At 35.4% G+C, this 27,586-nt stretch overlaps 1 protein-coding gene across 6 annotated transcripts in view; it reads right to left on the minus strand.

The window, feature by feature from the left end:
- LOC106085723 (protein strawberry notch) overlaps positions 1 to 27,586 on the minus strand; it is a 55,530-nt gene that overhangs the window by 19,366 nt on the left and 8,578 nt on the right. For all 6 annotated transcript variants that reach the window (XM_013250111.2, XM_013250137.2, XM_013250127.2 and 3 more), the window contains one exon: positions 12,819 to 12,918. In XM_013250111.2, coding sequence (XP_013105565.2) covers positions 12,819 to 12,918 — 100 coding nt within the window. The remainder of the gene's footprint in view (positions 1 to 12,818; positions 12,919 to 27,586) is intronic.

Below are 27,586 nucleotides of genomic sequence, written 5' to 3' on the forward strand. Positions count from 1 at the left end.
GAAATAGAACACAACTAATATGTAACACAAAAATAAAATAAAAAAAATTTATAATCATTGAAAAAAATATTAAAAAAAAAAATAAAAATGCCAAAAATATGAAACCAAGTAAAAACGTTCTTTGCCCTATATCTCTTTATAGGCAAACAAAGGATAATGGATAAGAATTGATTGATATCGGAGTTATATCTTGTTATGAATCGGTTTGGGTCATACTTGGTTTAGATGTTGGAGACCATACAGCAGAAGTCACTGTGCAAAATTTCAGCCAAATCGGATACGAATTGCACCTTCTAGGAGCCCAAAAATTAAAATACACAGAAAAAAATAAAAATCGTAATTAATTTTTTAACTGAAACAGCTTCAAACACGAAAATAATTATACCAATCAACTGTTTGAAAAAGAAGTTGAAAACATTTTTAAATAAAAAACTGCAGTCAATTAAAAAAATCGAAAATTTTGAAATTTTCATTTTAAAAAATTACATATTCAATTAAAAAACAATTGAAAATTTTGAAATTTTCAATTAATTTTTTAGGTGATCCATTTTGAAAAATGATTGAAATTTTCTGAAAATTTCAAATAATTTCTATATTTGGTACACATATTTTTACCTGCTGAAACATGAACTTGAAGTGAGTTGTTTGGGCAAAGTTCCGTGGGCATCCGTATAAAAAAACACCCACGCGTGAATTTCCCAAAAAATTCGAGCTTCGTAGCAATGTGTTGTGCACTGAGGTGACAGACCTTGGCTAATGAAGGATTTCATCGGTAGTAGAACTAGCTGTCATGGTATTGCTATAGATTTGTCGAAATATGGGACGTATGGGTATTTGAAATCTCCTTCCCTTTATATTGTAGGGGACAAAATAGCCTTTAGTTAAATTTAGTTAGCGAAATATTTGAAAATTAAAAAAATATATAGAATCAATTAATTTTTTAATTAAAAACAATTTTATTTTCAATTAAAATTCTAATTGCAATTTATAGCAGAATATTTGCAAAATTTTTAATGCCTAGCTTTACTACTTCGAAAGTTTGCGTGCTTTTGGCAGACAAACAGACGAATGCACAGAGGACAGACGAATGGACAGAGGACAGACAGACGGACATGGCTAGACCAACTAAAAATTTCATCGCGAACATTCGACGTGTTACAAACGGAATGAAAAAGTTAGTAAAAATGCAAATTTTGCCCATGAAAATTAGTATGGAGGATATAATATGGGAGCAGAGGTTAGCATGTCCGCCTATGACGCCGAACGCCTGAGTTCCAATCTCGGCGTGAACATCATCAACGGTTGTTATCCCCTTACTAATGCTGGCTACATTCTTCTCTACTAAATAGTGTCGCTATGCGGCACGCCGTTTATTGCTATGAGAGAAGTATCCCCTGTTCCACAATGGAATGTTCTTGGGAAATTTACTAGTAGTTATGGTATAATATGGGTCGATATGGATCAAATTTGGTTATAGTTTAAAATGTCATAGTCATCGGTTAATAAATTAGGCTTTTATTGGTCTTAGTAAATTTATTCGTCAGATCGAACTAAATGGCAGCTATATCCAAAGAAGGTCAATCCCATGACAACCGGTTGTACGTAACGGATTGGCCCGTAAGTCTTTCATCGGCAAGGGCTACCGCCTCAGTGTACAACACACTGCTAGAACAAAAACAAGGTCTAATGTGGCCCACACTCGGTTTGTATATCGGGTGGCCTAGCGCAACTCACTTGATCAAATTTCAACAAAATCTGGTTATAAATGGACTTTTTATGTTATCAAGACCCTAGTTAGACAGATCGGTCTATATGGCAGCTGTGTCGTCATGTGTCGTCAAGGCAGGACAATTTTTTACGTACTCAGAAAGCGTAGTAACGCTAGACCATTTTTTACACAGATTAAGAAAGATTTTACAGCTAAAAGGTTCCAATACTTAGAAGGAGATACGGTAGAACAACCCTTGTAGGGGCAAGACATAAAAAACCCACAGCCCTTAAGAAGCCAACCTAACCTTACCCTACCAATACACATATTTGTATGTATGTTTAATACGATCAGGGCAAAGTTGGCGGCTTGAAGACTTAACCTCCACTAGCTTATAAATAAATTCTATGAACATAACCATAATCATTCCCCAAAGGATTATCGGCATTTTTACTACATGTATAATTTTGTATCTTAAAATCGTAAAAAATGTCCCCCATCCATCTTCCTATTATCGACAACGGGATGTAGATACGTATATTCTTAAACCAAATTATTTTTCAAAGACCTTTCATTATAATGGCCACTAATGAATATTTTGCTGACATGCCCAAAAAATTTGAAGATTAATTAATTTCCTTTCGGTAATAACTTTTGGGATAGAACATATTCTTGCCCTTATCCTTTTCATCATATTCTTCTTACCTTGTTGTTTGGCTTTTCTTAAAGCAAACTTTGGGGCAAGCCATTGTCATTATTCAGTGACAAGAAATGAACATCTTGCCCATATCTCTCTCAAACTACTATAGGAAAAGCACTTGGTATGTCTACAAATCTTCTTTCGGATAACCCTTTTCTTTTCCTCACTCATGGAAAGTAACCTTTTCTAAGGAATTTATATGCTTGTACGTATGTATGTTTGTCTTTACGTAAACGAACACTTAATGTAATTATTATGAAATTTGCAAAGTTTCTTAAAAAACGGGAATTTTAATGAGATTTCTTTAGCCTTATATAGAGGAGATGAGAAGAATGTTCTCCCATAACAGTTATGGTAGGCAAGAAAAACTATTTAAATAAACTTAATAACAAATAGAAATTAAAAGCAAACATTGATCTATAATGCTTCATAGAATATAAAAAAAATATAAATTAATAATTGTTGTTTGCCAAATTAAAATAAACAATTCGCTGTTCAACGGAAATGATTAGAAATAAGTTTTTTTTTTCAAAATAAATGGAGAATAATGATAAGAGCCTCTTTTTTAAGTATCTATGCAATGTAGAAATGTGGGCCGAGGAAATGATTTTCTGATTCTACTGAACTTTTGATCCATACCAGAAGTGCTCCATTTGTGAAAATTCTCAAGCATCTCACTACAAGTATTACTAACTACTAAATTTCCCATGAAAATTCCAATTAGGAGCAGGGGATACTTCTCTGATATCAATGAGTGCAATCCAACTAAAGTTTCAGCTCAATGATATGGGGCTTCCTTTTTTATGCCGAGCCCGAAATGCGTGTCGCATAGCGACCCCACTTGGTAGAGAAGTTTTAACATGGCAGGATACCTTACTAATGAACCCAACATTAGAAAGGGGATAAGAACCGTTGAACATGTTTCTGATGTTCACGCTAGCATTAGTGGGGGGATAAGCACCGCTGAAAATTTTTCTGATGTTCACGTACAAGTGCAGAAACCGAAATACCTCATTCGTATCGAATGAAATTTCATATCGTATTTAACGGATGTTATACCACTTGTATATAAATGTTTATGTCAAAGTCTTAAAAATAATGATCGATTTAAACGTTCGCGTTCTAAAATTTAAAAAAAAGGTCCTTTCAATAAAGAGATACATAATTCACAATGGAGAGATTTCGAACGATTTTACTCATTAACGTATGCCATTATTCATCCCCAGTCACAATTAAGTGTGGCCACCTGCAGAAATACCTCTATTGTGAATGGCAGTATTAAATGTAAACCAGATATGTTTAAAATTACGAGCACAAATATTAACAAACCTTATTTGACTTTGACCCTCTAACGCATTAAATTTTTTTTATAAATTTTGCTAATATTTTCACTTTTTTGTCTTATAGTTTTGATAGGTTGACAAAACTCAAGTCCAACAACGAGACTTGCACTGGATACATTTTTTGCGTTTTATTTTAGGCCTTCATGGCATGTATACAGTACTAAAATAAAACAAAGCAATTATTATTTAGCTCAATTTCTAGTTGAACTTAATGATCAAAGATTATCCTGCAATAGAAAAGACAAAGGATATGAACCACCCATTATACGAGGAGTTTCGCCATTGAGGCAAGTACTGAGTTCAACTTTTCGCCCGAACATCTATCAAAAGCACTATAAGAATATGGAGCCGAAGATAATGGGAACACATTCCAAAGATTTGGTACTCAGTTGTATGGGCTACTAATCGAAAAAATTAAGTCAGCTGAAGAGAGCTGTCACTCAAATGAACGACATAGTACAACAAAATAGGCTAAAGCATGTGCTTATTAATCACAATTTTGGTATTTATTTGGTTTCACATTTCTTAAGAAACACTTTTTCATGTGGAAAGAAATCCACCTTTCTCTTTTAATTTAAAAGGCAACTTTTGATAAAATGTTAAAAGACTGACAAATGAACGAAAAACAACAACTAACTGAACTAGTAAACTCATTTATCTAATAAGTTATGTTGATGCGTGTTTGACTTAAACAACTGTTGCTTTGAATATGCATAGAAAACACAGCTCCCAGATATCAATTACTTTGCAGCACATTAACTATTGTGAATGAACAGCTGGACAAAGCATCATATGTCAACATACAGTTCATGTAAGCAATAAAAGCAAATATAACATAAAGTGTTTTTTCTATTTTCGCTACCCTTTCCAGGAAGCGTAATTTTAATATAATAATATGGACGATAGAAATAAAAGTACAGTCCACTGGAAAGATTTTCCAATGTTATTAAAGTTAGCTGGAAAAACATTGCCATTGACGCTGTATCCATTTATCACATTTTTGGCATTTATTTGGGTTCATGCCTTAATGAGATCGTTTTTGTGCAGAGCGAGCCGTTTTGCGCTTATAATTTTGAACGGCCTTATAAAGGGAAAACAAGACGTTTACTTAAAACAGGGGTTTTCTGAACTTCTTATAAGTTATCTGCTGCAGTAGTTTATAATTAAAAAACATTCGATTAGTTGTTAAAGTACCATCTCATACTTCCACATCAATATCATCTTGGGTCTTAAATGAATTAATGGCGAAAATCACTTAAAATCGATTTAATTCCTATAATTAGTTTATCGTGCTGTGTAACGCCAAATAGTTTGCTATATAAAAACGGACACTATGTGCCGAAGAAGACTATGTAAGCAGTAGTATAGTGGGTGGATGGTGTGTTAAGCTATAGTTTAATTATTTACTTTTCCATCCTTGGAGAGGAGGAGTTGGTTTTCTATGCTTGGCAATTTGGATGCCTTTGGAGAAGGCAAGAAATCTTAAGGCAAACTTTTTAAGTTTTGTATTCAACTAATTATGCGGATATCTTTAGAGAAATGACGATGACTACGACGACATCTGAGCAGGCATTGGTATTGGCATCAGCAGCTGAACAACTTAATACTCAACAACACAACTACTATGCTAAAGAATGCCATCATAAGGAGTAAACTTTAAAACAACGCCCATAAGAATTGCTTTAGATAAATGTAGAGTATAAGTAGAACCAGCAATTTATGGGGAATAGCTACCAATGCGTCCTCCCCATCTCGTCTACTTTATACTCGTTGACTTGGTATACCACAGGACCTTAACGAAATATAACTACAGCTAAAGTTAAAGCAAAATCGCAAGCTGCAGCAGCAGCGACAGCAGCATATACAACGCGAAATTATCATAATTATGTAAGTAGTCATGTTAAAGGATATTTATAAACGCACATTTGTACATACATACATAAACAAGCTTATTATGTATAAGGTGGTATATATATATGTATAAATGTATAGGTATTATGTAGCAACACTTGCCATTGTCTATACCTAGAACATATTGTCGAACTTTGTACATAATGAATTCGCTTCTGCCCACCTCCTCCCTCCCCCATTCAAATTTCTAACCCCAACCATCTAAACACACACACACTCGTAGCCATTGTGGAATAGTGACAAGATACCAGCTACTACCATCTACTTAACTAATGTCCTGATGGCTGTTGTGCTGAAGCTCCAAAGGTCCATTTTATTAATAAATCTGTTTGCCTTCATGTAGGCAGGACTAACACACACTACCCTAAGCCAAAGTCAAACACTAGGTGTATTCTTTAGTGCCTTTAAAATCCTTTATCTTGACTACCTTCATTGCCTTTGGCATTTTAGTATTCATCTATCAAGCCATGCGTTGTCAATTGAATGGATCCCCCTGTCTTAGATCTTGGTGCTGTCACCTAGTCTCATATTCGAGTATTATGACATTTGGTTTATGCATGTCCAAGGAAGTTATGGCTATTATTGCATTCCCACAAGACATTTTGACAAAATCCGCACATGTTCTGTCTATTTTTGATTGTGATTGGAATTGAGTTAAATGTAACTTGCGTTTAAGGACTCTAGCAAGCCATATGCGTTAAGGAAAAACTACAAAATTGGAAAGATAAAATAATTAAAAACACACTTAATTCGGCCGGGAAACCTATCACCATGAATCTTGAAAAAAAAAATACAATTACAAATTGTTATCTCACTTTTTATGAGCATTACTATGAAGAATGCAAGTCAGGGTTGTCGTTGCCATTTGACTATGAGATCGTGATCATTCACAATAGTATGTTATATGTAACATAGCAGAGCAGTGTTTTGTATGCACAATACTTGTAAATGCTGTTTAATAGCATTCTCACTTAAAGGAAAACGAGAGGCATAGCCTTGACAGAGCAGATTGATGAACTTGCATTTTGCATGGTTAGCTACTATGCCACACGAAAATTATGGGCGATTGAAGCAGTTTTTAAGACATCCCCTTTGTGCCGCCTGTTCTGCTGTAGGCAAAGGACTGACTCGTAATTTTTCATACACCAGTGTATGGCGAGTCGATTTTTTTCAAATTGTATAGCAAAACGTAATCTACATACAATTCTAAAAAGATTCTCCGAAGAAACCATGTATCTTAAACAAAATCCTAATCCGCACCCCTCGACTTTTTTCCTGTTCTTTCGAAATTTGATATTCTTGTGATCAAGTTACAGGTCGCATTTATTATTCGATTATAGTAAAATTTTTCACAAGCCACTTTTTTGGCCCAAGGACGAACGCTATTGATTTTGAACAAAATCGGTTAAGATTAACATATAGCTCCCATATATATATCTTTCATCCGATATGGCATTTTAAGGATGTAGTAGCCGACATTTTTATCCGATCTTTACAAAATATTGCACAAGACGTTCTATTTAATTTTCCAACATGTGTGCATAGTTTTATCAAAATCGGTTTAGATTTAGATGCAGTTCCCATATATATCTTTCATCTAATATGGCTTTTTAAGGATGTATAAGCCACAATTTTGGTCCAATCTTTAAAAAATTTTGCACATGTTTTCTTCTTCTTCTTTGCAAAGTGCCTTTGCTCACATTCAAATTCAAACTGAATAAATAAATATTTCAAAGTGAAATAAAAGGTGTATAAAAACGTGCAGTATGCTGCATTTTGGCAGAGAAAAAAATTTGTACTGACATATGTCATCATTCACAATAGGCAGATTTTTATAATCTTATGATGTGTGTTATTTTAGTACTGGATAGACAAGCCGTGAAGGGCAAAAACAAAACAAAAAATAAAAAAAATAAAAAAAAATAAAAAATAAAACCGAAAATAAGTTTTCAGTGCAAGTCTGTTTGCTTTGAAGTGGTAACGCCGTTTGCCAACCTGTCAAAACAGTACGAGGAAAAGTGCAAATATTTGTAAAATTTATAACTAAAATTTGCAAAATATGTATTAATAATATAATAAATTAAATTAAATAAAAGATTTCTGCAGCCAATTGTATAAATTATTGGTTTTGATTTAATTTAATTTTACCATTCACAATAGAGATATTATTTCAGCAAGTGGACACAACTTATTTGTGGAAAACATGATGACAATCCTGATAGCAGAAGTGCTACATAAGCCTGCACTGTTAATTTATCCAGAACTACTTTATCCTGTACTTTACATAATATATTGAATTATAAATAAAGGACATCAAAGAGGTTTCATCACAAAATAAACGTTATTTTAATTTTTTTCAAAAGTATATTTTTATTCATCAATAACTATCTTGCCACCTTCAAAGTAATCCTTCTCAGATATTTTTTCCAATCCTCGAAACACTTCTGAAACAAGCTTTTTAGTTACACAGAACTTAATACAGTTTCTTTGATCCATTTTTTCGAATAGTAAAAAATCGAAGAGTACACCGAAACACAATTAACCTTTCAAGCTGCTGTCAAAAACAAACCGACAATTCACAATAGTGTTCATGTTATATTCATAATGGTGTTAAGGAGTTAAATATCAGATAACAGTTTCTTGGCGTCATCACTTAGCGTTGTATATGCAAACAAAAGCCACATTTCACATAATTATCATTCACAATAATGTTTAGGTATATGCGTATTTTAAAAACTTTGTATAATAACGCTTTCAAAACAAAGCGCGTTGGAGGCAATAAATAGAAAACGACACGTTTTTCCTTTAAAAAGCCCTAAATGATTCGTTTAACCCTATAACGTGATATTTAAGGTGTGAACCCCAATAAATTCCCAAACCAAATTTTGCTTAGTAAACCAGTATGTATTCGTTCCTCCCCAATATTACTCTTACCTCATTCCTTAGCTTGGCATACGCGTATCCTATCATTAATTTCGAGTACCTCAAGGTTTGGTTCTAAAATGCACTGAGATGTCCTCAATTTATAACCTTTGTCGGATGCCAACTTTGACTTCAATGCAATCAAGTATGAGGATGTGATGATGAGCATTTGTAAAATGATACTTTTGTTTTAAATACAAGTAGAGCAACCTGGGATCCTAATTATCCTAACTTGTACATATATATAAATACATACATACATACATACGAGTATATACGAACAGGAGATTTGAGTATACATATGTTGATAAATATTTATACAAAAACACACATGCTAACATGCATGTCTACTACATGTGTCTTTTGTAATTACATTTGCATAATTATGATTTTATTGGAAATTCTAATATACAAACTCTTGAAGGAGGAAAGACAAAATTTATTGTCATGTCATGCTGATGCAGTCAGAAGTTTGGCAGAAAAGCAAACAAATTTATGCGAAGATATAATATATTAATAACATTTTAAAATATTCTTAAAATTTCTTCATATTTAGAAGAAATTTGTAAAAAAAAAAATTAAATATAACAAATAAAAATAAAAAAAAAATAATATAAATAAGTAAAAACTTGCTAAGTTCGACCGGGCCGTATCTTGACAACCCACCACCATACATTCTGCTAAAAATTTCTACATACCAAATATTTACCAAATCTGCAAAAATTTTAATTATAAACCGATTTAGACGATATAGGGGCTTAAGAAGTCAAATAGTTAGATCAGTTTACATGAGTTATAGATCGATTCGCACCATACGTGACACGATTGTTGGGAGTCATAACAGAACGCTACGTGCAAAATTTCAACCCAATCGGATAACAACTGCGGTTTCTAGAGGCTCAAGTTATCAAATCGGAACATCAGTTTTTATGGGACCTATGTATATAAGTTTATAGTATACGATTCGGACCATACTTAGCACAATTGTTGGAAGTCGTAACTGAACACTTCAGCTCAATTGGACAATTGCGGCTTCTAGGAGCTCAAGAAGTCAAATCTGGAGATCGGATTATATGGGAGCTATGTCAGGTTATTTATCGATTTGGACCATACTTGACACGGCTATTGAAAGTCATTCAATATACTCCCATTCTATGGTGGTGAATATAAAAATATAAAAAAAATAAATAAATATATAAAAAAAATAAAATAATTGTATAAAAAAATACTAAAAATATAGAAAAAAAAAGCTTTGAGCAAAATGGTTTATAGCAGGACAATATGGAATATCGACAAATATAAAAAATAGGGTTAGGTTAGGTTGAATGGGTCGCCTAAAGGTGAGTTCACTCGGAGGCCAGTTTGGCCCATTGTGGTACCCTTGAGAGAGAAGGGAAGAAAAAGGAAAATGTGAGACCTCGTACGAGAGGTTATACACGAATAAAAAGGAAAAAGAAAGGAGTGGAGAAACCCCAGCGGGAGGTGAAGAACCGCCCTTCACTACGCAAGCACGGACCTACCTACACCGGAGCCTGTGTCACCCCCATCGTCGGAACCATCCTGTTCCCTCAACAAACCTCAGGAGAAATACCAGAGGTACGTTCGCAAGTTCACCCAGATCACAGAAGAAACGGCTCCCCAGCAAGGAGAGCCTTCGTCTCTGCAGACCCGGACAGGAACAAAGCAAGTGCCCAATAGTCTCCTCCTCATCCTCATCAAGGCAACTCCTACAGAAGTCATTGGGCGGTATCTCCATCCGGCCTATGGCACAGTGTCCGGTTATGACCCCTGTCAAAGTACTCATCGACTTCTTATCAAACGCCAGCTACTCCCTCGTCCTCTTCCGGTCGATGACCGGCCATAGCGCTTTCGCAGTCCGGCAACCACCTACCGTGTCCCACCTCGCCACCGACGCCGCCCTGGCCATCCCCTCTATTGTGTTCGTTGGTCGACAAATGGCACGTAGGCAAGACCGATTACTGGTCCGCCCGGCTCAGACGAACCCCTCCTGTCGCACTCGTCCGCCCTCTCATTATCTGGAATCCCCTCATGCTCAGGAACTCATGTCAGCGTCACATCGTGGGGCCGGAGCCTATCCAGGGATTTCAAACAGTCCGCAACATATCTCGACCTCACCATCGTCGATCCCAAGGCCTTGAGGGCCGCCATACTGTCCACATAGATTCTGAGTTTCGAGGTCGGTAAGCTCCTTGCCAAAATTTCTCTTGCGGGTACTGCAATGGCACAGATCTCTGCCTGACAAACCATACACTCGTCCGGCAGTCTCAGAGACACACAGATATTGAGTGCATCAGAGTAGACCCCCAATTCAGTCCTTAATTCAGTCCCTCTGTGTAGATCGAGGTCTCATCCTTCTCAAGTATACCATCCGCCCTCCATTCGTCCCTTTCAGAAAAACGAATCGCGAATGCCCTAACTCCAGTCGACACTGGTGCCAGGTAGTTGGAGATCCTCCTCAGTCTACCCTACGTATCCACAACACCCAGAATCGAACTGTAGCCGCAACCATCCTCCTCAAGCATGCCGAGCTCTCTCAGCCTAAGCGCGACCCTGGCGCGCAGTTCCAAATATAGGCCCCAATGGGCTGCATATCTAGCATCGCCTCCAGGCCTTCCTGCAGTGCGGATCTCAGCGCCCCTGTGATCCCGACGCAGGACAGTCTTCATACGGCGGCCCACCATACCAGTGCTCCATATAAAAAATAAAAATATAACCTATATATAAAAATATATAAAAAATTGAAAAAAATTAAAAAAAAATAAAAAAGAAAATCCAAAAAATGTTATAGAAAGGAAGTTACGTCTACTGAAAGTACTAAAATCCTGAGAGATTTCCTGGTAAGTAAATGCATCTTCAAATCCAACATTCTGAAAAGGTCAAAATGGATTAACTCTTGTTAATCGTTAAGGATGCAAATTGTATACTGCAATTGTCCCATGTTTAAGTAAAGGTATTGTATATGGTATTGTAGTCTGAGGGACGTCACATTAAAAATCCACCTTATGATCAACGCTTTGTTATAATCAAAGTATGGTCAAAAATTATTAGCCCTTGTTAATCGTTAAAGATGCAAACCATATACTGCAGCTGTCCCACCTATAGTAGTCTGGCGGACGGTACATTAAAAATGTATCTAATGTTCAACGCTCAACTGTTACGTAAAAATTTTCTTAGAATTCATCTTTGAAAACCATTTTGACAACCAAATATGGCCCACCTTAATGCAAACCCCTTAGATATTTTCTACATATGAAGCAACTGGCATGTTTTGCCAATTGAACCCTACTCTCTGGGTTTTCCGAGGTAAAAAAACGGCTTCCAAAACTTACAACAGTATCCTTTTATGCAAAATTTAGTACAACCCTGGAGTAAGTAAAACTTTTCAATAAATACAAATTTGGGACAAATGTTATCTGGTCAAAACCCTGACGTTGAATGTTCAATTCATTTAATTGTTAAGAGTTGCCCGTGAGGGGAAGGGGTAAAAAAGGCGCCAGAAAGTTTTACTGTATGAAAGAAGAGGGGGTAGATTTTCTAGCCTAGCACCCCATTGTAAAAATTATGTTTGCCATTCGAGATTCAGCCCTGTCCCCAACCACACAATTATTTTAACTGTTCACATAAACTAAAGAAGACTCTAACACAAAGACGACAATGCCATGCAAAGTTGGAGAGTAGTACGAGTATCTGTGAATAGCAGAATAACTAATATCTACCCACCAACCAACTACCTATCTTTCTACCTATGGCTAGCTTCTGCTGTCCTTCTGTCATTTAACAAATATTTTAAAATTTTCAAATTTGTTTAAAATTGGTTAAGCTGGTTTGGTGATGGTAGCTTGAAATCCTTACATAAGGAAGGGTAGATGCTTGTACAGCAGGCAGAAAGGATGTACAGAGAATAAGTGTAAATCTGATTGTATGGGCCTTAAACCCTTTTTTGTGTATATCCCCAAAAAAAAAGGTAAGGGAATGGGTAAATTTTTTACTTCAAACACCAGAGTTTTCTAATTGAGTTGAATGGTAAAAGGGGAGCATTGTACAATTTACTGTCCCATGCCGTTGTTATTATAAATCAGAAAAATTTCTTTAGCAAGGCTTTATAAAGGGTTGATGTTAGGCTGTTTGGGTTGTGGTTGATGTGGTCAATCCTTTGCGTATTTTGACGTTTTAGTAGTTAATCTGTAAACTCGTTAAGTGAAATTGGACTTACCTGGAACTTCTATTTTATCTGGATCTTCATCTTCATCAAAATCAGATCCAGAATCCTCATCGATGGCATCATCAAAATCGAATGAACGTTTAGTTGAAGTCTGAAAATAAACAAAGAGACGAAACAAAAATTAAAAACAATTTAAACTTTAATGTCCTTCAGACTGAAACTGTTTGGAACAAATTACTCATTTGTCCTATATAACAATGCATTGAAAATTGCGGCTGATTTTTTCTACAAAAAGAAGATTTTCGAGGCGTGTGAACCCAAATAAATGCCAAAATTTTGATTAGTGAACACAGTGCCATTGAATGTCAACAAATATTAATCAAACATCTTGCAAAAAATTATATCAAATATACGAAATTTAAGTGAGTTGCAAGACTGCAAATAAATCTATTAATATTATAAAAATAAAAATATTAAAATTTTGGAAAAATAAATTTGCAAAACATCTTTAATGTCTTCGTCTTCTTTCCTCACCTGCCTTAAATATATTTATACCATACGTCCTCGTCTTATTTCCTTCAGACATATTTTCGATTATTTCTTTCAATTTTAGGAACAAAAACAAATTCTACTAAATGGGCTTTTTAAAAAAACTGTGTTTCTATTTTTTTGCACTTTTTATTAATCATCTCCAATGCAACTCTATACTGTTATGAATTTGTGTTCATTCACAATAGTGTTTGTGTTGTTTTTTGAATGACAAAAATCATATGCCAGTTTGTTCGATATGAGATAAGATATGAGAAAATAAAACTTGATTTTATATCCCCCTTCTCTCTCTCTCTCTCTAGAGATCTCTCTGGAGATGCTGATAGAAGAAATTGAAGAGACAAAGGAACAGAAAAACTGAACCCTCTTATGTTGACAGCCCCCGCAAACTTGTGAAGATCCATGATTTGGGACTTACTGACCTTACTGGAAGTACAATTGATTAGGAGAGGCGTTAAAAAACACTTTTTATTAATCACCTCCAACAACATCTTAATGAACTTTCTATTTACATTTCTTCTTTTAGACTTTTTTTATTATTTTTTCGTTTTTATTAGCTTAATTCTTCCCTCTTACATGCACTTATGCCTTTCATATTTACGCTAATTTCTTTTACCAGTTTCTTACGAATGAGCATGCAACTCTATACTGTTGTGAATTTGTAATTCACAATAGTGTTTGTGTTGTATTGTGAATGACAAAAATCATATGCTAGTTTGTTCTATAAGAATAAATGTTTTTTGTTGAACAGAATAAAGTTTGATATTATATGCTCTCTCTCTCTCTCTATGCATAGAAATGCTGATACAAGAAATCGAAGAGACAAAGGTACAGATAAACTGGCCCCTCTAATGTTGGCAACCCCCCCAAACTTGTAAAGATCCATGATTTGGAACTAATTAACTTTATAGCCCTACAAGAAGTACGATGGATTAGGAGAAGCGTTACAATAAATTAAAGTCTAATATTTGGTCCCTTATATGCATATATTAACTCTTTAGAGGTTAAGCATTTCGATGTGATTGACTCATTCTAACGGTACTCTTGAAGAATAGCACCAAAAGAGAGAAGATGTCATTAGATGGTTTCAGACGTAAGTTAAGTGCAAAAGTGAAGTGAAAACAGTATAGTAATAGAAAAAAAATCAAATTTATGTTGAGAAAATTTATGATGGATATTGGAAAGAAAGGTTTTAACTTGAGTTTTATGCTGTTTTGTGTATGTTAAATTGTTGTAGAGGTTATTCAAAATTGGTGTTTTAGTTGTATGTTTTGTAATATTATCTCGCCATTATAGTAAAGCTTCGAGAAGGTTTTCAGTTATGTTCCCCCTTGAACTTCCCATTGATATTTTACACCAATGTCATTGGTGCTCTTTAGATGATACATGCAAAATTTTAGCTGTAGCTTTATGCAACCTTTCAAGTTGAAACCAAAATACTAGAGAGACCTCTGTGTGTTTTGTCAGTTTTCTATTTTTTTAAATAGATACTAGGGTGGGGCGACTCGTATGGAAGGAAAACATCTTAAGGGGCCCTTCGCGTTGCTGTTTTTTGGGATTGTACTGAGCAAAAAGTCCACTAGACCATATGTCTACGGTGAAAATCGAGAATACTAGAGAGACCTCTGTGTATTTTGTCAGTTTTCTATTTTTTTGTATACATACTAGGGTGGGGCGACTCCTATGGAAGGAAAAAATCTTAAGGGGCCCTTCGCGTTGATGTTTTTTGGGATTGTACTGAGCAAAAAGTTCACTAGACCACATGTCTACGGTGAAAATCGAGACTCCAAATTTAAATATCTCTTTTTTTGTCACTCTTTTGTCACGCTTTTTGTATTTTTGGCCTATAACAGCCAAATTATTGAGATTTTTGATCCAATACTAAAACAAAATTGTAGCCTAGACAATAGTTAAGAAATCTCTATTACATCGCAAAAGCATTGGGACGTTCCTTCAGGCAGTTTTGGCCTTCTGAAAGTGCACATTTTTCGTGAAAATATTGATAAATTACTATGAACAACTGAAAAAGGTATCGGCAGTCTCTATATGGCAGCTATATCAAAATATAGTCCGATTTGTACCACATTCGGTTCGGACATCGGTAGGCATAGTGAAACTCACCGTTCCCAATTTCATCGAAATCTGGTAATAAATGCCGCAAATTTTGACTTAAGACTTAAAATCTCAAATGATCGAGTCCATTTAATTTTGCATGAAGAACTTCAGATGAAAAAGCTTTCCGCAAGATGGGTGCCGCATTTGTTAACAATCGACCAAAAACGCATAAGATTTAACATTTCTCAAGTTTGTTTGGATCGTTTTAAGCAAAAAAATAAAATGAATTTTAAGCGTCGTTTCATAACTGTTGATAAGACATGGATCCACCACTATAATCCAGCGACAAAAGAACAATCCAAACAATGGACTGAAGCTGGAGGAAGTGCCCCAAAGAAGGCAAAAACAAATCAATCGGCTGGTTAGGTTATGGCAAAGGTTTTTTGGGACTTCAAAGGTATTTCATTGGTTGACTATCTGCAACAGGGTAAAACAATAAATTCAGAGTACTATTGCAACCTTTTGGAACAATTAAATGTCCTGGCTTACAAAACAAAAAAATAATTTTTCATCAAGACAACGCACCAGCGCACAAGAGTGTTTTAACTATGGCTGAAATCAATGAATTGAAGTAAGAGTTACTTGACCACCCATCTTATTCTCCTGATTTAGCTCCCAGTGACTTTTACCAGTTCCCAAATCTAAAAAAAATCCTTGCTGGCAAGCGTTTTGCCTCAAATGAATATGCAATTACAGTTGTAAACCACTGTTTTGAAGACCTTGAAGTAAACTATTTTAATCAAGGGATAGAATTGCTAGATAAGCGTTGGACTAAGTGTATTGAAGTTTCAGGAGATTATATTGAAAAATAAAAATATTTTTGAAAAACAAACTATTCTCTTACATTGATAGGCTAAGAAGTTTACGAACCGCCCTCGAATATTCTTGATCGTCTCGATATTCTGAGTCGATCTAACCATGTCCGTCCGTCCGTCTGTAGAAATCTCGATAGCGGTGGAAAGCTTAGAGCTAGCAGTTTGAAATTTTGCACAGATACTTAATATTGATGTATGTCGTTGGGGATTGCAAATGGGCCATATCGGTTCAGATTTAGATATTGCTCCCATATAAACCGATCACCCGATTTGACTTCTTTAGTTCCTGGAAGCCACAATTTTTATCCGATTTGGCTGACATTTTGCACGAAGTCTTTTGTTGTGACTTCCAATAACTGTGCCAAGAACGGTTTAAATCGGTCTTTAACCTGATATAGCCCCATATAAAGGTAAATTAAGAAAAATAAAACAGAAAATTATTAAGAATATATCGTAGAATAAGTTGTAAGTCATTGGATTATATTGTGAATTACTATGAATTGTATACTGTGTAAGATATTTTCTCATTTGCATTCGTACTAATCTGGATTGCAAGACCATTGTGAATTGTTAGTTACAAGCATTTTAGTACGACATGTCACTTGCCTTTTCTGTAAAGTATAAAACCTCACTTCTTCTACAACCACAGTAAGGTGAGCAACCCACACATCCTACCCTTCTCTTTTTCCCAATAAATCTCCCTACTCGTGTACCGACACTAACCGTCTTTTATTTCTTCTTCTCGTTTTGGGATACTTCATTTTCTCATTTGACTTATTATTCTTTCGGGTACGAGGAAGAATAAGTTAAACCACCCGCTAAATTACAGTCCACTCAGCATCCACAGGGAATTCCCTTCGTGACGTCGTCATCGCCTCTCACCTCCACAACCACAAGCGATCTCTCAACCCCCACTCCACGTTTAACAGGAAGCCCCCATTTTGTCCACTCCCAATTTGACTTCTTGAGCCCCTGCAATTTTTTCTGATTGGGCCAAGTACGGTCTAAATCGGTCAAGAACATGATTTAGCTCCTTTATAAACCGATCTCCCGATTTGACTTCCTCAGCCCTTACAAGCCGCTGAATTTGGCTGAATTTTGTGTGTCGTGTTCTTTTATGCCAAGTACGGTCAAAATCGGTCTATAATCAAATATAGCTCCCATATTGTAGCAGAATCCATGGTGGTGGGTTCGCAAGATTCGGCCCGGCCGAACTTAGAACGCTTTTACTTCTTTTATTTATAGATTTTGATCTCACCTCTTGATCGAACTAATTCTTACAGTCATCAATAAAATACTGTTTGGTCGTTAATACACGCATTACATTTTTCAGTCCAGCCTTCCTTTCAGTCGTCTATACGAAGACTACATTCTTCAATCAAAAAGAACACTTATTACAGTCATCCATAAAAAACTGCTTAAATTATCTGTAAAGAGTTTGCTTTTTTCAGTCCTCTATAAGAATGTATCCTTTAATTTCTGTAATAGTTTATTGTTTTAATTTTTTTTAAGTTTTAAAGCTTTGAATTTGATTTTTTTTTGTATAATTTCAACATTTTTTCTTAAAAATCTTGTGTCTGTCAATTAAAAAAAAAGGATATATTGTATTACCAGAATTAATCTTTTGATATACTGCCAATTTTCAGTTTTTCACAATATATATTTTTGTTTTAATATTTTTTTTTTTTTACTTTACTGTATAGAAATCACGGAACACTTGGTTTTGGGAATGTCTTTGCAACACCTACAGTACTTTTGAACTAATCGGCTGGTTGTTAAACTCTTCCAAATAAAGTTTACAAATATTTCAGCAGGAATGCCAACAACACTGATGTGAAAACTCCAAGCTGTGGATTGAACTGAACTGAGCTGCACGGAATGATGTCGATGTTGAGGCAGTGGCAGTAGCAGAACAACGACCAAGAGAGCAATAGTAGCTGGCATAGGTGATGAAGGCAACAGCAAAGACAACAACAAAAAGGATGTAACACAAATCAGGACGAAAAGGAAGGATGAAAGGAAAGAGACACTGTTTGCTTGGCATCATCTTTTAGAAGCAGAGAGGGCCAGCGTTAGGATAACTACGACTACATGTGACTGGCTATACATACATGTTGGGTATTGTGGGGTTATGCACTGTGTGTGCGTTTATGTGAGTGTGGTGCGTTTGGCTGTATGGGAACCAAAATCAACTCTAACAGGATTTATACAAATGGTCTATGTGGGAGAGCAACAAACATTACCTCCCCCACTCCCCCAACAATTGCAGTGTGAGAAAATTTGGGGCTGCTTGGGAAAACTGGCGGGCATTTGAACTGGCATAAACAAACAGAAGGACGACGAACGGGCAGCAAGTAGACAGTCTAACAAACAAGCAACCCTTTCACTTTACTTTGGGCAACAGGACATATAGACGAAAGGTTGGAAATTTACACATACTCTTACAGAAACACACACACACACATACACGATATTGGATGAAAATGTGAACAAACAAAAGCTTTAAAGAGCAATAACATCGGCAACAGAAGAATATCACTACCCCTAGAGTTCACCATTGACATCCACTTTATCGCATGTTGCCTATGATGCCAATGATAGCTGCAAAGCATTTATTAAAAGTTTTCACTTTGCCTATTGCAGAAATTTAAACAAAATTATGAATGCCTAACACAAACCAATGGAACGCAATGGACAAATATGAATGCCTAGGCAAGACTGCCTCTGGGGCTTTGCCAAACTACTTGCTAAAGATGGGCCCATTGACAAAATGTTCATAGTGCGGCTCCTAGAAGCGCCCTCCCAAAGTTTTAACAATGCTGGTTTCATTTTCACGGTAAGATGCTTAAACAGTTGTCTGGAGTAATGATTTTTATATGATCATACCCTGCAAACATTTTCGATGGCCAAACAATCGGCCGCGAATCTTCTATATGAAGGTTATGATCGCGGACAAGCTTGTCGAAGGGTAGTAGACGATTTCCCCATCGTGAGGAGTTGTTTCCTGAAGACGAATCTTCTGGGAGAGTGTTCCCTGAATCTTCCAAATGAGTTGCTAAAGAGTAAGACAGAGGAGTCTTGGAAGATCTTAGAATCGCTTAATAATCGTTTGGAAGAGCAACAAATGAGTCTTTTGGAAGATTTATAAAATGCTCTTCTAGAAGAGTTGCGCATTACTCGCCTGGGCGAGTATAAAATAAGTGTTTTGGAATATTTATTAAATAGTTTCCTAATAGAGTTGCGCGTTTTTCGTTTGGAAGATGTAAAAATGCATATGAAGATTAGTTCTTCATCATGAAGGTGACAACTACGAAAAATCTCTAAAAAAAATGTTTGTATTACTCGTCATATTGGCTATACTAAGTACTAATCGTCATATAGGTCAAGTGAGAATTCTGTTTGATGTTATGGAAGTTGTCCTCTCAAAACAAAAAATCGAATGACTTAATTCAAACAATTTCTGAATGCGCCAGGCAATAGCGAAAAGTTTACTGAGGCGATTTAAAAACAAATCTTCTGGACGATTATAACGCTATTCTGAAAGATTATCTTCGCGAAGATTTGCTACAACTTCCGCACACGCAATGGATTGTCCAATGTTTGTATTACTCGTCATATTGAAGATTGTTTTTTTTTCGCAGGGACGAACGCTTTTCCAAAATTATGAAAAATGTTTGTAGGGTTCGAATATGCAACAAAAGTTGGTAATCACAACAATCTTTACATGTTAGTTATCTAACCCATTACATATAGTTTTGTAATAAAATATAGTCGAGTGACATAGAAGGAGAGAGTGAATTAAGTAGTTAAGTGAATGCATGCTCAAAGCAAACGTGCAATGCAAACTAGTAATGCCTTTGTTAAGGGAGGAGATTTAAAATTTGATAATTTGTTCGAAAAATCTAATCGATGATGTTCAGGATTGTAGGGTCTCCATGGAGCATTTATTCTCTAATCATCGCTACATTAGGTATAGAATTGCACGGATTGCGCCGAATACGTTAAGGTTCCTTAATAAGTGGACAACCTACTGGACAATATTCGGAAGACTACTCAGAAGTAAACTTGAGCAAGATAGTTTAGATTGTCCAAGAATAGAAGACATTGACGACAATGTCAACAGGATTACAACTGCTATATTACGGTATTTCGAAGAATGTAATCCTCTTCGAGAAAAGAAAACAGCCCAAGAGAAACCCTGGATAAACGGGGAGACTCGCAAGAAAGAGATTCGCTGACTTTATAACAGAGGACGTCGTAAAAAGCGGCAATTTATTGGTTTGTGTGTTACACATGGCATAAGGAATACAATAATATGATCAGAGCGGCAAAACTTGACTCTTGGAAGCTATTCTGCGATCAAGTCGCCAAACGAAAAATTTTCTCCAAAAAACCCATGTCCAAAATGAAAAGTTAGTAGACGACATGTGAGTGAGAGCAGAGATGGCGGAGAACATGTTGAGGTTTTTGGTTGTATCCACAGGATACAACGGGACTCACCAATACCGGTGGCTCCGTGGAAGGTTGATAATATGGTTGATCGAAGGCTTATCATTATAGAATTTATGGTTACGGAAGCATTGAGGCATTCCAACCATTTAAGTCACCCGGATCTGATGGAATATTTCAGGCGTTACTATCGAAGGAGTTGGTCACTAGTTTCAAAGCGTGCTTAGGACTTACACAGACTCCGAAAGCCTGGCAGGTGGCAAGGGTATGGGTATTTATACCCAAGCCCGGTGAAGCAATTTTTGCGACACCAAAGTCCTACAGACCTATAAGCCTTACGTCCTTTTTACTCAAAACCTTGGAATAATGAGGTTGATCAAAGGATGTAAAAGTAAAAATGCACGGATACCCATCGCCTCGGATATATATGTAAACCACCTTTCGTCATAATTCGATGTAAAATGAATAATTTATGCACCCATAGCAACTATGTCGAAATATGGTTCGAATTTGGGCCAAATTCGGCACGGACATTCAGTGGTCTAATAAATGCAAGTGACTGTTCAGTTTTGTAAAACAAAATATTGGTTTTTTTGGTAGCTATATCCGAATATAGACCGATACAACACGGATGTCGAATAGCCTAACATAAGTCACTGTGTCAATAATGGGCCCAAGGCCTTAAATTGAGAAATTCGGTCTATATGGCAGCTATATTCAAATCTAGACCGATCGGGGCCAATTTGAAGAAGGATGCCGAGTGGCCTAACACAACTCACTATCCCAAACTTCAGCAAAATCGGATAATAAATGTGGTTATATGGGGGCTATATCAAGATATAGTCTGATATAGCCCGTTTTCGAACTTAACCTGAGTATGTACAAAAAAAAAGAATCTGTACAAAGATATAGTCAAGATATAGTCTGATATAGCCCGTCTTTGAACTTATCCTGCTATGTACAAAAAAATAAAGAAGAGAAGAACTTACATCAAACCATATGTGATATGTGTAAAAAACATAGCTCAAACACTATTGTGAATGATAATCATCAGATGTTCAGGGTCAGCTGGATAAACATATTTGGCATTTTTCATTGTTGTAAAACATTTTTATAATTGCATTATAACTTTGTGCATACAATTAAGCAGTATTTTTTTCGACAAGTCTTTTTGTTCGTAGTTCCTGCTTATTCTGACTCCCAAACATTTCGATTTGCTCACATTCACTTCTTTATATTTATCATTTCTTGCGGAAAAAAAGTTTCTCCCTTCTCTTCTCCTGGCGCTTTGTACTCACTCCAATATTGCTATGTATGCCACATTTATTGTTTCAGTAGCATTTCAGAACTTCTGATCGTAACATGAATTCTAAAGTGGAGGTCTGTTGCGTTTCCAGATTTCCGACATAGATATAGGGTTTTCCAGGTGCAGATTCATGACTCTTAAATCGTTTGCCTGGCGTCCACAGCATTTTCAATATAATACTTAAATATACTAACAAATTTTCATGAGCTGTACTGGTCATTGATAATGTGCAAAGTAGGCCGGGTTGATTTGTATGGATGAAAAAAAAAACAGAAAAATCGTATAGCAGAAACGTAAACTATGGTTGCCCAAAAAGTAATTGCGGATTTTTCATATAGTCGGCGTTGACAAATTTTTTCACAGCTTGTGAATCTGTAATTCCATTCTTTCTTCTGTCAGTTATCAGCTGTCGACTCGACTTAAATTTGTTTATACCCACCACCATAGAATGGGGATATACTAATTTAGACATTTCGAAATATTGAAATATTGACATAAGACCGTATAAAGTTTATAAATTCGTGATCGTCTCGACATTCTAAGTCGATCTAGCCAAGTCCGTTCGTCCGTCAATCTGTCGAAATCACGCGGTCGAACGTGCACAGATAATTCTTAATGATGAAGGCCCCTACATAAAACGATCTCACGATTTGACTTCTTGGAAGCCGCAATATTTGTCCAATTTTGATAAAATTATGCACACATGTTGAAACAATAAATAGAACGTCTTGTTCAAAATTTTGTAAAGATCGGACCAAAATTATGTGTACTACATATCGAGGCCATATCGAATGAATGATATATATGGGAACTATATCTAAATCTGAACCGATTTTATTCAAAATCAATCCTTGGACCAAAAAAGTGACTTACGCAAAATTTTACGATAATCGAACAACAAATGCAACCTGCACCTTCCTTGATCAGAATATCGAATTTGCACGTCACTTCCAATAACTGTTTTAAGTATGGTCTAAATTGGTTCATAACCTGATATAGCTGCCATATATACCGATCTAGGATCTTGACTTCTTGAGCCACTAGAGAGCGCAATTCTAATGCGATTTTGCTGAAATTTTGTACAACAGCTTCTTCCGTGACCTTCAACATATATGTCCAATATGGTCTCAATTGATCTATAGCCTGATACAGCTCCCATATGAACCGATCTCCCGATTAAGCTTATTGAGCCCCTACAAGGTGCATTTCTTATCCAAATGGACTGAAATATTAGCAAATGACTGCTATTATGGTCTTCAACATTCAATTCGTTTATGGTCCGAATCAGACTAATTTTTGATATATCTCCAATAGCATAACAATTTATTCCTTATTACCTGTTTTCCTCAAAAGAGATCCTCAAAAAAGATAACGCGCAGAACTTAGCACGCTATTACTTGTTTAGCTTTATCTTTTCGGCAACACGCACGTTTCGTGTTATGTTTCACTGTCAAACATCTTCAGTTTGGTTTATAATTTAACCATGAATCGTCTTACAAATGGACAACGCTTGCAAATCATTGAATTTTACTATCGAAATGCGTGCTCTGTAAAAAAAGTTCATCGCGCGCTTCTTCCATTTTATGGACGAAGCTCATTTTTGACCCAATGGGTACGTAAGTAAGGAGAATTGTCGATTTTGGAGTGAGGATCAACCAGAAGCATTGCAAGAGCTACCAATGTATCCAGAACAAGTCACAGTTTCGTGCGGTTTATGGGCTGGTGGCATCATTGGACCGTACTTCTTCAAAGATGATGTGAATCGTAACGTAACTCTGAAAGGTGAGCGCTACCTTTTTTTGCCCAAAATGCAAGAGCTTGGCTTGCATGACATTTCAAGACGATGCCACATGCCACACAGTACGCGTAAAAATGGACTTATTGAGAGGCGAGTTCGGTGAACATTTTATTTCACGTTTGGGACCGGTCAATTAGCCCCCTAGATCGTGCGATCTAACGCCTTTAGACTATTTTTGTGGGGCTCTATTAAAGCTCATGTCTATAACGATATGCCCGCTTCAATTGAAGCATTGGAAGACAACATTGAAGCATTTATTTGTGAGATACCGACCGAAATGTTGGAAAGAGTATGCCAAAATTTGACTAAGCGGATGCACCATTTGAGGCGCAGTCACGGTCAACATTTGCATGAAACAATCTTCAAGCATTAGATTATATGGCCCGTACTATCGATTCAAATTAAGATTTCATGCATTTTAATAAATTTTATTTGCTTTTTTAACTTTCCTATAGCTCTTAAAAAATCATCCTTTATGTTGCTTCTCCCGCTCCATCCACTCAACAAATACAAACATTTAGGGGAATTTTAAATTTCAAACTTCTGGTAACCACTGCAAAGTTACTTTAATCTTTCTGCCATAAACAATTTATGATGATTTGTCGTCATTTGAGGCATAAACATTGAAGGTAATATCATCTTCTCGACCACATAGCATTTGAATGACAAAACCAATAGCAATTTTACTACAAAACAGGGACATTATCGTCATCCAAACAGCGTACAAATGCATTGAAATTTAGTTGAACTACGCGCAACAACTAAAACAACTTTGTGTCTAGAAATAAGAAATACTGCCACGGAAATACTACAGACTTGAAGCCGAGAGCTTGTCTGGTGGGAAATATAAATACTTCGTTTTTTTTTTTCAAAATATTAAACGATTTTTGAAAATTGAAATATTGTTACTATTTTTCTGAGCTGTTTACACCAGATTCCTTCAAATTAAGAAAGAAGCTATCTTCTCCATTTGATTTCGATGTTATAAAATCAACTCCTCCAAAAAGTTAGCCATCATTTTATTTCTAAGAAAACTTATTTTTTCAATTAAAGAAAAATTTGTTTCATGTGGCATTACAAAAAAAACTAAACACAAACTTCTTACATAGCCATAAGCCAATCATTTTCTTTGATCAGCATCCACTCTACTCCTCCCCGCCCATTCTCGCGATTAACGTTTCAATCATAGTTGCATATTGAAATTCCATTTGTCCTAGAACTAACCACAATTTTATCCTAAAACAATTTTCAAGAATTTCATCCTTCTAAGAGGATATTTCCCAGTTGTTACATTCATATTTGGAGTGCCCTCCACCAGTACCACAAACCTACCAACATCTCATCGGCATTATCTTCGGCGCACGTACAGTGGCGAATGGTCTGCGTCAAAGCAAAACTTGCCCCATCATACTCACACCAATAAAATTAATATAAATCTTTACTTTAGAATTTGCAGGACATTTTTACTTTGAAAATTTCCAAAGTAATTTAGAATCTAATGAATGTGTCTGGTTTCTGCTGAGTTTTCCCATACCAGCTAAGCCAACACCAACAACAAAAGGCGGTGTGGGTTTGAAAATAGATTGTTTAGCGTTAGGGGTGGTGTGAAAATTTTTTAGCCATACTAAAAAGGTTGTGGTATGGAAATCGCCAGTGGCGGTATTAAATGAAGGAGTTAAAGAGGCAGACAAATTTTGTAAAATTCTATTTCAATAGATTTTTTTTTGGCAAAATTTTTATTCGTTTTATGGTAAATTTCATACAATAGAAAAACAAAACAAAAAACAATCTTTAATACATAAGGTAGAGCTTGTTTTCCTTTCTTGCTATGCTAAAAAGGAAAATTCTTAAGAGTACATGCCTTATTCTGCGATTCACAGATAAGAACAAGGCATATGTCCAGTTTGACAGATCCTACCGATAAGATTGGTGTGGTGCCAAATTATGAGTGAGTAGATGAAAGCATGTAATATTTTTTGGAGCTTATCGGACTGATGATGAAGCTTTGGTCAGCTTCGAAATCGCAATCTCCGTAGTCTGCCCAAAACATTCATAGCAAACCACTTTAGCCTTAACTTTTAACAAGTAACAGTGTACTAAGTTCGGCCGCGCCGAATCTTGGGAACCCACCACAATGGATTCTGTTAAAAATTTATACAAAATAAATTTAGTTTAAGGGCATAATTTTATTCCACATACCAAATTTCTGCAAAACCAGCAAAAATTAAAGCTTTTGGGATGATCGAGAGACTGGTTTACATGGAAGCTATACCAGGTTATACACTGATTTGAACTATATTTGGCACATTATTGTTTTATGTCAAATACGGTCAAAATAGGCCTATAACCTAGTATAGCTCCCATATAAACCGGTCTCCCGATTTGTCTTCTTGAGTCCTTACAAGCCGCAATTTTTGTCCGATTAGGCTGAAAATTTGCATGCGATGTTTTGTTACGACTTTCAACATCTTTGTCAAATATGGCCAAAATCAGTCTATAACCTTATATAGCTCCCATGTAAACCGATCTCTCGACCATCCTTATTCTGTTCGTAGAAGCTTTATTTTTTGCTGTTTTGACAGAAGTTTCGTCTATATTTTATTTTTATAGAAAATTTTGTCAATATTTTATTTTTATAAGAAATTTTGTCACAATTTTATTTTTAGAGAAAATTTGGTGAACATTTTATTTTTATAGAAAAATTTGTCAAAAGTTTATTTTTATGGAAAATTTTGTCAAAATTTTAATTAGGAAAAAATGTTGTCAAAATTTTATATTTAAAGAAAAATGTTTAAACATTTTGCTTTTAATTTTTCAAATTTTTTGCGTGTTAGGACAAGATCATTAAATTTTACAATTTTTTTTGTTTCTCTTTTGAGAAGAGCTCAATGATCGGAGATGCAAATGGAAAAGAAAAGCCAAAGATAGCAACACACACCAACCACTATTGGTAGCGTTTTGTCTTCGATTAGAAGACTTTTCAACCATATTAGGTGTAAAGGCTTCAAGGGCCGTGCGTAAGTATGTTGTATTTGAATCATATTAAAAGCGAAAAAGCATATTTGATAAAATTACCACATTAACCAAGCTCGACAACCTTGCTTATTAGCTGTACTTTTCCCAATGCATGTATTTTTGTGTAATGACAGACATTCTATTTGTAACAAATTACACTTCTTCCGTACTACACATGATTTTGTTCATCTGTTGGAAGTTGTATTGATCGCTTCGAAAGCTAAGACAACGGCAATGGCTTTCGCTGTTGCTCCGTGTGCCCAGTTTCGAATCCTGCTTTTATAGAAAAATTTGCCAAAATTTTATTTCTATAGAAATATTTTTTCAAAATTTGTTTTAGAAAAAAAATTGTCAACATTTTATTTTTTGAGAAGAATTTATCAACATTTTGCTTTTAAAGAAAATTTTGTCAACATTTTATTTTTATAGAAAATTTTGTTAAAATTTGATATTTAAGAAAATTTGGTCAAAATTTTATTTCTATAGAAAAGTGGGTCTAAATTTTATTTCAACTGAAAAATTTATGTATGTCTACAAAAATTTTTTTCTTTAGAAACTTTCTTCCAAAAGAAAGTAGATATAAGCATTATTTTCTATAGAAAATTTTGTCATCGATTTTTTCTATAGAAAATTTTTTCAATAATTTATTGTATAACAAATTTATAAAAATTTGCTTAGAAAAAACATAATTTTTCTAAATCTAATTCCCTCTTTTTAGTATTTTTTTTTTTTTTTGGTTTTAATTTATTTCATTTGAATTTTCCCCTACCCA

Source organism: Stomoxys calcitrans, chromosome 4 (assembly GCF_963082655.1).
Source record: "Stomoxys calcitrans chromosome 4, idStoCalc2.1, whole genome shotgun sequence".
Taxonomy (NCBI): domain Eukaryota; kingdom Metazoa; phylum Arthropoda; class Insecta; order Diptera; family Muscidae; genus Stomoxys; species Stomoxys calcitrans.